At 41.5% G+C, this 12213-nt stretch overlaps 1 protein-coding gene across 2 annotated transcripts; it reads left to right on the top strand.

Annotated features, from left to right (window-relative positions):
• Window positions 1-4950: 4950 nt before the first annotated feature.
• On the top strand, window positions 4951-10440 carry hmgb2a (high mobility group box 2a). Of its 2 annotated transcripts, none has more exons than XM_078561462.1 (5): window positions 4951-5252; window positions 7654-7816; window positions 7902-8044; window positions 8133-8307; window positions 9832-10440. In XM_078561462.1, exons 2-5 carry the CDS (start codon window positions 7667-7669, stop codon window positions 10000-10002), a joined length of 639 nt encoding a protein of 212 aa, XP_078417588.1. In that variant the 5' UTR covers window positions 4951-5252; window positions 7654-7666; the 3' UTR covers window positions 10003-10440. The 2 variants fall into 2 exon arrangements, with proteins under 2 accessions (XP_078417588.1, XP_078417596.1); XM_078561470.1 differs by lacking the exon at window positions 4951-5252 and adding an exon at window positions 6050-6638.
• Window positions 10441-12213: the final 1773 nt, after the last annotated feature.

Genomic DNA, 12213 nt, shown 5'->3' with positions numbered 1-12213 from the left:
GTTTGGGTATGGTTTCATACATTTCTTGCATTGCTTGAGGTTAAACAGCACCTGGTTGGTCTGGCTGGTTTGGTGCATGGTTGTTGTTACTCTTGACCATTTCTTACGGGGTGGATGAAAATGGTATTCATCTCCTTGGTGGTGTTTTTTCTTCTTTCTTATCTGTTTAGGCCGTTTGAAAGATCGCTGAGGTTGAGGAAGGGCGTTCCTGTAACAAGAAGAAGATTGAGTAGCATGCTCACCTCTGCTTTTTGTTGTTGATTGTGCGTAACTGCTATCAGGTTCCAGCATCCCTTGTGGTTTTGGCATGCTGACTGGAATTTGCTGTGTGTGCACAGTGGTTGGTGTGTCTACCGACTCTACTATCACGGTAGTTGGAGATGGAGGCTGCTCATTTTGACCGGAGTTGCAATGGTAATCTCGTGTGCAGTAGGTTGGTCTGACCACTGGGGACTTTTCAGGACCTAGAATGATGATGGGCAAATTGCTCCACAAAATGAAAAGGTCACAGGTGAAATCAGAGTCTGAATACTCTTCAGTGTTTGAGGACTCAGGACCATGCTGTTCTGGCCAACGAACGACTAGGGTAGGCTTGACATCTTCTGCCAGCTGAATAAGATTGAGGGCTAGGCAGGCATCACTGCTCAGAAGAGAAAGGCTGATTATGCATGACATACATCAGCTCAAAGATTTGTTTGTCACCATACCTCAGTGGTTCAAGGATCAAGCCAAGGACCAGGAGTCAGACTCCCCCTGCTCCATATAGTGGAGTGTCTGTCGTTCGAATCCAACAACCTTGAAGCCATGGTTGCTTGTCTGACAGGACTGTCACACTAGCACCTGAATCCAGTATAAAATTGGTTAGATGGCCAAATTGGTATGATGGGTATCATACACTATATAAATGCAAGTGCAGACCACCTGCCCTTTTACCTTTTCTCCTCACCGTCCAAGGTCCCAAAGACTCTTTCCAGCTGAAGCAGTGATTTACTTTCAATTTAGTATACTATATTTGCTGCTCACAATGTGGTCTCCTCTACATCGGGGAGACCAAACACAGATTGGGTGACCGCTTTGCAGAACTCCTCCATTCAGTCCGTAAGCATGATACCAACTTTCTGGTGGCTTGTCATTTTAATTATCTACTTTGCTCTGACACTGACATCTCTGTTCTCGGCCTACCTCGGTGTTCCAATGAATCTCAATGCAAGGTTGAGGAACAACATTGCTTCTTTGGTTTAGGCACTTTGCATCCTTCTGGACTGAACACGGAGTTCAACAATTTCAGACCGTAATCTCTGCACCCACCACCCGCCCCCCCCCCCCCCGGCCCCCCTCCCAAAGTTGTTTTCTTTCCTTTGCACCTATTGGCCTTAATCCTGTTTTTTTCCTTTCTGATGGCAGCTGTTCATTATTCTACATTCACAAGTCCTCTGGACCCATCTTTTGTTCCTTTACTTGTCCCAGTAACATACCCTTTGGCTATTCCCACTGACCCTTTGTCACTTAATGTCTTCCGCCCTATCATAGATCTTTCCTTTTGTTCTTTCTCCCTATTCACCAACTTAAAAGTTATTAAATTTCTAACTTTTCCCAGTTCTGATGAAAGGTCACGAACTGAAACGTTAACTCTTGTTTCTCTCTCCACAGATGCTGCCTGACCTGCTGAGGATTTCCAGCATTTTTTGGTTTTATTTCAGATTTCTAGCTTCCACAGTATTTTGCTTTTACACAAACTGGAGTTGTATTCCTCAGAATCTATAAGGTTAAGGGGTAATTTGATGGAAGTTTTTAATATATTAAAGGCAACGGCTAGGGCATATTGAGAGAATCTATTTCTGCTAGCTGGGGAGTTTAGGGTAAGGAAACATGGTCTAAGAATTAGAGCCAGATCTTTCAGGAGTGAAATTAGAAAAACATTTCTACACACAAAGGTGGTAGAGGTTTGGTACTCTCTTCTGTAAATAGCAATTATCACAGAATCATAGAATGGTTACAGCACATAAGGAGGCTATTTGACCCTTTATGCGCAAGCCCTCTGCAAGAGCTACTCAGGTATCCCACTCCTCCACCCTTTCCCCACAGCTTTGCAAATTTTTTCTCATCAGATAACTGTACAATTTCCTTTTGAAAGCCACGATTAAATCTGCCTCCACTGCATTCTTGGGTAGTGCATTGCAGATCCCAACCACAGTTTGTAAAATCATTTTTCCTCATGTTGCCTTTGGTGCTTTTGTTAATCACCTTAACTCGACGTCTTCATGGTTCTCAACCCTTCTGCCAATGTGAACAGTTTCTCTCTATCTACTCTGTTCAGACCCCTCATGATTTTGAACATCTCCATCAAATCTCCTCTCAACCTTCTCTACTCTAAGGAGAACAGCCCCAGCTTCTCCACTTTATCCACGTAACTGAAGTTCCTCATCCCTGGAATCATTCTCATAAATCTTTTCTGCACCTTCTCTAAAGTTTTCACACCTTTTCTAAAGTGTGGTGCCCAGAATTGGAACTGTTCAGGTCAAACCAGCGTTTTATAAAGGTTCACGATAACTTCCTCGCTTTTGTGCTCAATGCCTCTATTTATAAAGCCCAGGATCCCATATGCCTTAATAAACACTTTATCAAACTGCCTTACCACCTTCAACAATTTATGCACATACACCCGCAGGTCCTTCTGCTCCTGCAGCCGTTTAAAATTGTATTCTGTATTTTATAGCGCCTCTCCTCATTCTTCCTACCAAAATATATTTCACACCTCTCTGCATCAAATTTAATTGCCACTTGGCTGCCTATTCCACCATCCTATCTGCTCTTGAAGTCTATCATCACATTCCTCATAGTTCAAAACACTTCTACATAGTGTAATGTGTAAATTTTGAAATTGTGCCCTGCACACGAATCTAGGTTATCAATATAGATCAAGAAAAGTCGTCGTCCTAGTACCGACCCCTGGGGAACCCAACTGTACACCTTCTTCCAGTCTGAGAAACCATTGTTGACCACTATTTCCTGTCACTCAACTAACTTCGTATCCATGCTTCCACTGTCCCTTTTATTCCACGGGCTTTAACTTTGATGACAAACAATTTTGTTATGTGGCACTATTGTCTAGTGACAGTGTCCTGGATTATTTTTTCTAAAAGCTTTCCTACCAACCAAGGTTAAACTGACTGCTGTTTTGTTGCCGGGTTTGTCTTTACACCCTTTTTTGAACAAGGATATAACATTTGCAATTCTCCAGTCTGCTGGCATCACCCTTGTATCAAAGGAGAATGGAAAGATTATGGCCAATGCCTCCGCAATTTTCACTCTTAATTCCCTCAGTATCCTTGGATGCATCTAATCCAGACGTGACGGCTTATTTACTTTTAGTACAGCCAGCTTGTCCAATATCACCTCTTTATCAATATTTAGCCCACCCAATGTCTCAATGAATCCTCTTTCACTATGATTTTGGAAACATCTGCTTCCTTGGTAAAAACAGATGCAAACTATCATTTAGTACCTCAGGCACGCCCTCCGCCTCCATGCATAGATCCCCTTAATCGGCTACACTACTTACTACTCTTACTTTTTAATCGACCTATAAAAAACTTTTGGATTCTCTTTTATGTTAACTGCTAGTCTCTTATCTTATACTCTCCCTTTGCCTCTCTTATTTACCTTTTCACTTCTCGTGCTTGTATTATCAACCGGACATCTGGCATACACACCTTCTTTCTGCTCCATCTTACTTTCGTCATCCAGGGAACTGTGGCCCTTTATCCTGCTTTTCCCCCCATCATTAGAATGTATCTTGACTAGACCCAAACTTCACCTCTTTAAAGGCAGCCCATTCCTGCCAATTTCTGATTCCAATTCATCTGGGTCAGATTTGTTCTTACCCTACTGAAATTGGCTCTCCCCCAATTAAGTATCTCTACTCTGTGGTGCAGTGAGTAGGGTCCCTGCCCCTAAACCAGATGCTCCAAGGTTTGAGTTCTATTTCAGGACTTGATAGTCAAGGAAGGTGCACCTTCATGGCCAAACAGGTCGAATATCAACCTGCAAATCCTTCCAACGACAATGGCAGGCAGTAAAAGCGGGAGAGGTTCCTGGTCAATGTTGGAGCATCTATCATTACTATCCATAGCTCCAGACTACAACACGCACGTAAAAGTGCAGATTGCCACGGCAATTTGCACTCCTTGGGTACACACCACCCTGGATTGCCCCTTGTCCTTTTCCATAGCTAACCTTATGGCACTAGAATCACTGTCTCCTAAATGTTTCCCCTACTGACCATTTGATCGATTTGTGCCACCTCATTCAAAATTTAGCATTGCAAGCCCTGGGCAGCACCTAATCTAATGACACGAGTAAACATCAGTCCTTCAGGTTGGGTAGGCAGATTATTTATATAAAATCAAATAAATTCGCCCATGTAGCAATTGCTAAACCAGGAAAAAGACTTGGAAATGGTTGACTATTACAAAAAGCAGCAGCACGATAATTGGTGTTTACTGTACAAAAAGTAAATGGCTGGGCAGTACTATGTGCTTTTTCCTCCCCCCTCCCTTCGATTGGTTGCATAAGAGGCCAGGAGATCTCTCTCTCTCTCTCTCTCTCTCTCTCTCCACTTACTAACCCCCCCCCCCGCAAACCCCAAAAAATGTGGCCCTGACTCCGGGCTGTTCACACTGTCGCAGACTCCCCCTAACACCTGTCCTTTTGTCTCTGCGGCGCTCCAGCATCGCCAACCGTTTTTTTTCAAACGCGGGCACGTGACCTTCCAACGGCTGGTTGTGAGAGGCGTGACCGGTCGGCGGCCGACCAATCGGCCTCCGATTCGCAGCCGTTTCGAATCTTGTGTGGTTGGGGCGATGACGAAACCGGGAGGCCGCCGACCAATCAGCTTGCGACCGCCTGCGATTCAAACTGGTACATCCCGTAGCAGAGGAAGAGGTTGGGGGAGGGGGGGGGGATTTTTTTTTGGGTTTGTCGAGCGCGGAGGCAGCAGTGGCGCAGCCGAACTCGCTGGTGGCGTGACCCTGCCTCTCCCCATGTATTGACGTGGATGGAGACCAATCGGATAGCGCCTCACGCTGGCCGGCCCGCCTCCTCGACCAATCGGCGCTCACGGCAGGTCTGATTGACAGGGTGCGGCCCGGGGAAGGAAACGTGTAATCAAGTTGGGGTGAAGAGCAGCATAGTGAGAACCAGCGCCCTGTGTAGCTTTGTAGTCCATTGACGCCTTGTGTAGTGTGAGCCTGGTAGGTATCCCTATGTATATAATGGTACGGTATCTATATATAAATATGTGCGCGCGGGAATACTTAATTTAAAAAACTCTTACGCTTTTAAAAAAAAATCTAATGGACTTTTTAAAAAAAAAATGAAAACTAACTAAAATATGTTATGCATTTTGTGGAAAAAAAAGTGCGACAACTTCTCCCCTTTAAAAACATTTATTTCACCTAAATGCTTTTATAAAGTGTGTGTGTGAGAGAGAGCGGGAGGGGGGTGGTGAAGGGAGGAGGAGGAGGGGGAAAAAAAACAGTTTTAAGGTTTTATTTGGCAAAAAAAGAATTTTTTTGGAAAAAAATTGGCGATTTTAACCTTTCTTTTATTTTTGCAATTTAACTTTTGCGCGCGTGTTTGGATTTTGGGAAAGGCAAATTTTTTTTTTTTTTTAAAAATGGGGGGTTTTGTGTTTTTGGAAATGGCCGCCTCTGGGTTGCAATGCTCGATGTGTTTGCTTAATGGAAGTGCGCAGTGATTGCAAAGCGAGGGGGAAAAGAAGAAAAAAAAAGCAATACCTCATTTGCCCAGACTTGCATTCTTCTGCGGGTAGGGTGGAATTTATGACATTTTTTTTAATTTTAAAAAAAAAGTGCGCCTTGGATGATTTTTTTCTTTAATTTTTTCCATTAAAAAAAAAACAGCGTCAAAAAATGCAAATGCATTTTTACTTTTTTTTTCCCTCCCTCTTGTGTGTTTTTTTTTGGCTTGTTGCACTTGTGCAAGTGCTGCCCCCCTTCTCTTGTTTCTTTTCCTGCTCCATCTGCTTGGTTATTGTGTGTGTGTGTGTGTTAAAATGGAGGTAGATGGACGCCCAGGCAGTTCCACATCTGCTGCACAGCCCGCCCTTTTTTTTTCCTTTTTTTTTCCCCTCTCTCATTTTTCATTTATTTTTTAATTTTTTTTTTGTTTTGCTACCCCACCTTCCTCTCCCCCCCTTTCCTGAAGGATTTTTAAAAAAATGTTTTCTTTTCTTTTGGTCACAGACGTGTGCAATAGCCTGGTGTGTCTTGCGTTTTTTTTATCTGTGTTTGTGTATATGTGTGTTTTTTCAAAATATGTATTTTTTCTCCTCAGTTTTTAATCAGGCCGTGGGTAAAAGTTTTACCAGCGTGAAAAATTAAATGAATCTTGACTTTGTGTGTGTGTGTATTTACTTTAGGAGAATTGCGTTTTAAGAAATTAGGAAAAACTTTGTTTCGACGTTTTTTAAAAAAGTATGTTCTATATATGTAAGTTTGAGCTGCTATGTTCGTTATGTAATTTTTTTGAAAATTGAGGGCATTATTTTAACTTTTTCTCCATATACAAGGAATTCTGCAGAGCACCACAGTTTCTTGATTCAATTTCTGTTGCAGGTGGGCTTTTCTTTGGCTTGTAAGCATATAGTTGCGTGGATTTAACGATAGCTGAGCAATGGATCGCAAGAATATTTAATTGGATATTTACTAGTACTTGCCTAGATGTTATTATGTTAGTCTGATGGTGGGGGGGTGGGTTGGGGAGGGTTGGTGATGAATGCACATCTCAAACAATGGGTGCTAATTGAAAGGTGCACCTGAATTTCTACCACATTGGATATTTGACAATTTCTTTTAGATGTAATGAGCAGCAATGGTATTAACTCGAGGATTTTTTGTTGTGTATTTTGTTATTTTTGGAAGCTATGGAGGCAGGTAACAGGAACCACAGATGTTTAGAGCGCCTAAAAGAGGCCATATGGCTCATTGGATCTGTGTTTAGGGCAGGACAAAATGAATCCAGCTCCTCGTATAGCTTTATCACTTTCTGATAGAGCCATAAGACTTCACATTAAAGCACAGTGAACTGTTTCAGAAGGGCATTTATAGAGATGACGCCCTTGAATTAATTGTTTAAAATTTGGCAATCCCCGACTAAATAGAAGCTGTCTTGATTTACAAAAATAAACTGCACCTCAAGTTTGTGATAATGGCAAATATCACTTCAAAACAAATCTTTCCAAACTGCCAAATGTTAATTTTTCATAAAAATTGGAGCGCACACTTGATGTTTTGTGATGGCTTTCCAGGAGTTTAAAATTCATTGCTTATTTAATACCAAAACACTACCTGGTCATTATCACAATGCTGACTGTGGTCCATACTTCAAAGGTAATTCATTGGCTGGGAAACTCTTGGATGTCTCTATTTAAACAGTGCTTAAACTGACTTGATGTGGGGTTGGGGGGGGGTGAAATTCAAGTTTAAAAAAATAAGTAATTAACAAATCAGCTTGGTGACATTTTATAAAGGGGGAAGAATGTCCCGGGACAATACTTATGCTGTTTTCTAGTTTTATTCCTAAATTTCATTCTTCGGATGACTTAAAACGCTTTCATTTCTTTTATCACAGATACAAACCAGCCATGGTTAGAAAAGATCCCAATAAGCCCCGGGGCAAGATGTCCTCATACGCATACTTTGTGCAGACTTGTCGAGAGGAGCACAAGAAGAAACACCCTGAAGCCACCGTCAACTTTGCAGAGTTCTCAAAGAAATGTTCGGAAAGGTGGAAGGTGGGACTGATTTGAGTTTTGCATTTTGAAACGCTTTCAAATTTCTTTTGTGTATTTGTAATAGCTTGAATAGTTTTCTTTCTAGACTATGTCAGGCAAAGAGAAGTCAAAGTTTGAAGACCTGGCTAAGAATGACAAGGTCCGCTATGACCGGGAGATGAAGAACTATGTCCCTCAAAAGGGGGACAAGAAGAAGAAGAAGGATCCAAATGCCCCCAAGAGACCACCGTATGTACTGCAGTTGAAGTGCTCGAGATTATTGGGTTTTTTTTTCTCAACAGATGTCTTGTTTTTCATAACTTGTTTGTTCTTGCAGGTCAGCATTTTTCATTTTCTGCTCTGAGAAACGTCCAAAGATCAAGAGTGAATCTCCTGGAATGTCCATTGGGGATGTTGCAAAGAAGTTGGGAGAGATGTGGTCTACAGTGCAACCCAAGGATAAACTACCATATGAGCAGAAGGCATCCAAGTTAAAGGAGAAGTATGAAAAGGTAAATGGCACACTTGAAAGCTTAGCGTGTTTTAAATATCTTGGCAGCTGTAAGCTGGAAAAGTCCAGTATTTGACTTAGTGATTCATTCTTTCCCTGCCTCCACCTCCTGGTGGGAAAAAATCTTAACAGGTTTCTACATTCTTGTGTTCTTATTAACTACAATTTACCAAAGTACCTCGATTTACCAAGACTTGATTATGCAGTATTTGCTTTACTTCTCTACACGAGGTAACTTATCCATGTTAGGTTTATTCATTTGAACCATATTTCCAATTTGCTATTTGTAAAGGGTATCCATTTGAAATCATCTTGGCAGGTGGAGTAGTTTCAAGTCAAATAAGGAAATGAAGAAGGAACTCTGTTTCATAATGAGAGGTGTCTTTAGCCCAGTACAATGGAATGAATTTTAGCCCAACTTTGCATATTTTTTGTGTGCTTTCATCCTATGCTTGGAGAAGACTACAACTTTGGCTGAGTAGCTGAAAGTGATGGGGTGTATTCACTTCTGTACTATTTCATACCTTTGATTACTGAAGAATAAATTTTTATATTGATACTATATCATCCAGTATCTGCCACGTTTATGTTGCACCCCATTTTGTCCAGTATAACTGAGTGCATAAAATTGTGATTACTGAGAAAGTTATTCATTTCTTAGTCAAACGGCTAAATTCGTCTTAAGAATTTACATCATGCTTGAAGCTTGTGCAGAATCTCTGCCTGATTTGTGGATTTTCTGGAGCCTCTTACTCTATGTTCCAGTTTACGCTTGTGCAAGTTAGGCCCCGATAAGCTGCTGTGTCTATGTCTTATGTTTGAATTCTGCTTGGCTGCAGTCACCTCCCTCCCCAGAAATGCAGACATTGTAGATTTTGCCACATTCAGGGTATTCCAGATTATTATCCTTTCTCTCTAAGTTTTTTTAAAAATCCCAATTTCACTTCAGGTGCAAACTCCTGCAGCTTTCAGCGCCGTGTTCTATAATTCCTCACTTGCGCATGTTGCACTCCCCCCCCCCCCCAATCTGCACTGGATCATGCTACTCAGCTATCAGTCAGTGCATTGGGTGGGGTTGGCTGTTAATCTTGCTGTATATCTTGGTGAATGTGTATATAGTTGAGAAAACCATGTGAAGGCACAAAGTGTGAATTATGTTTGGTAGAGTTGACAATGAACATGCATGATGCGTGCACACAGCAGTGTATTAGAAGAGACACAGGGTTATAGGAGTAGATTCTTCTAAAAAAGAGTTAGGAGCGTTGGAAGTTCAGAATTACAGAAAATTGGTGAATTTTGAGTCACATTTTGTGAAAGAGTAGTAAATTCAGCAGGTCAAAATGTCTAACCTTTAAGTAGTTAGACATCCCTGAGAAGTATCTGTGTAGGCCAGTATGTTAGTCTATTAGGTGCTAGTTTTTCACAACTACAAGTTAGAAACAGCCTAATAAATAATTTTTTGAAATATTGTGAAGTGGTATTGAATGTACTGTGGTAACTTTTTTGTTTTAATTTTGCTTTATAGGAAGTTGCTGCCTATCGTGCCAAAAGCAAGATCGAAGCTGGTAAGAAACCTGCTGCCAAGCCTGCTCAGGCTGCAAAGAAGAAGAAGGAGGAGGAGGAGGAAGACGAGGATGAAGATGAAGAGGAGGAAGATGATGAGGAAGAAGAAGATGATGATGAAGATGACGATTAAATAAATCCAGATGTAAAAAAAGATCTTTGTCTAAGCTTGATCTATTTTTTTTTGCAAAGACAGGAAATGTGAACTCATTTGTAATTTGGATCAATGGCTTAGGTGTAAAGAAACTGTACAAAACTGTGTATAGTTAGTGTTGTATTTTTACACTGCGTAGCCAGGCCCTGTACTGTTTTAATTGTAAGTAGCTGATTTTTTTAAGGCACAGCCTTTCAAGAAGAGAGGGACTCCAGAGTGATGGAATGTTATTGCCTATTTAATGTTTTGTGTGGAATTTTCAATGGCAAAGGTAGTGAGGATTTTTTTTGTCATGCAGTTAATACCAATTTTTTGCGGATGGTTTTTGTAGATCTTTTGTCACTACATGTGATTGCTAACTTCTCATGTTAGATCATGATAAGAATCAATACTTTTTTTAATAAAACTGAAACATTATCTTGCAGTCGGCAATTATTTTTGCAGTCAGATTATAAAGTGGGTACAGATTGATATTGATGCAGTTGTCAGTGCAGAGTGACCTGGCTATAATGGCACAACCTTCCAAATGAAACATTCCTGACTAATGAACTTGAGATACCTTGAACATACACATTTCTTTTCTATGCTGACTTGGAATCCTGTGTGCAAACCTGTTTTGAGTAAACAATAGACAAAATTTATTTTTGTTTTGAAAAAAATAATGCAAAATTTGCTTATATACTGTTGGAAGGTTTAAAAAGTAAGAACCCACACAAATAATAAAGATGTAGAAAATGCTTTTTGTATGGAAACATGATTTACCCCTTCAATTATAGCTGACCATAACAATTTGAAATTGCTGCAAGTGCAGTGGGACAAGAGACCTAGCTGACAACTTATTAAACTTGATGCAATCTGAAACCTCGGATGGGGACATTTTATGATGTGCCTGTTTATTTTTGCATCACAAGATTGGCGTCCAGTGGGAGAAGGCAAAGGCCTTTAAAGGAGGGGACAGACAAATTTGAAGAATTATATTCTAAAGGAAAACAAGCTTATACTCATGAGTTGCAAATGCATGTGAGCATATTTAAGACCTTTTGTAAGAAATAAGGCTTGAGTATACTTAAGGATGGTTGGCAAAACTGGTAAAAGTTGAAGGAAAAAATTGAATAAGGACTGAAAATGGGCTGGGGGATCATAGCAATTAATCTGAGCCTGTTGCAATGGAGGCAGCAGGCAAACTGGGCTGCTTCCTCATTTAAATGATAGCTATTTCACCACTTGGGCTGCATCATATGTTGCTATGATAGCACCTAACGGAGGTGCATTTTGGATGCTGGAAGTGGCTGGGAAAGAGGTCATCTATCCACAGGAAGTCACTAAGATGGACAGTGGGAGAAGGTAGGTGTCCATTGCAGCGTTCCGCTGTGGTGTAGGAAGATATTTAATTTCATTAGGGTCAGTGAATGCATCCTCAAATGCCATGTCCTCAAGTGAACCACTAGCCTTACACACGTCTACATTTACAATCCCCTCTTCACTCAACCACCAACATCAAGCATGACTCATACCTAACATTTGCAACCTGTGCACAGTTAACCTGACCAACATCCTGGTGGTTACATTGACCAGAAACTGAACTGGACTAGCCATGTAAATACTGTGGCTACAAGAGCAGGTCAGAGGCTAGGAATTGTGTGATGAGTAACTCAGCTGACTCCCCAAAGCCTGTCCACCATCTACCACGCACAAGTCAGGAGTATGATGGAATACTCCCTACTTGCCTGGATGTGTGCAGATCCCACAACACTCAAGAAGCTTGACATCATCCAGGACAAAGCGGCCAGCTTTGATTGGCACCACATCCACAAACATTCACTCCCTCCACCACCATCACACAGTAGCAGCAGTGTGTACCATCTACAAGATGCACTACAGGAATTCACCAAGACTCCTTAGACAGCGCCTTCCAAACCCATGAACACTACCGTCTAGAAGGACAAGGGCAGAGATAGATGGGAACACCACCACCTGGAAGTTCCCCTCCAAGCCACTCACCATCCTGACTTGGAAATGTATCGCCATTCCTTCACTTTCGCTGGGTCAAAATCCTGGAACTTCCTTCCTAACAGCACTGTGGGTGTACCTACACCACATGGACTGCAGCGGTTCAAGAAGGCAGCTCACCACCACCTTCTCAAGGGCAACTAGGGGTGGGCAATAAATGCTGGCCCAGCCAGCGAAGCC

This window comes from Cetorhinus maximus, chromosome 2 (assembly GCF_964194155.1).
Source record: "Cetorhinus maximus chromosome 2, sCetMax3.hap1.1, whole genome shotgun sequence".
In the NCBI taxonomy this organism is placed as follows: domain Eukaryota; kingdom Metazoa; phylum Chordata; class Chondrichthyes; order Lamniformes; family Cetorhinidae; genus Cetorhinus; species Cetorhinus maximus.
Note: the sequence above shows the minus strand (reverse complement) of the source record. Positions and strands in the feature narration are given on the sequence as shown.

What these genes read in the sequence shown, in the direction of transcription:
- hmgb2a (XM_078561462.1), top strand. Translation starts at nt 7,667, where the DNA reads ATGGTTAGAAAAGATCCCAATAAGCCCCGGGGCAAGATGTCCTCATAC. An exon ending in AATGCCCCCAAGAGACCACC is followed by an intron (nt 8,045 to 8,132) that starts GTATGTACTGCA and finishes TTGTTCTTGCAG; the next exon opens with GTCAGCATTTTTCATTTTCT. An exon ending in TAAAGGAGAAGTATGAAAAG is followed by an intron (nt 8,308 to 9,831) that starts GTAAATGGCACA and finishes TTTGCTTTATAG; the next exon opens with GAAGTTGCTGCCTATCGTGC.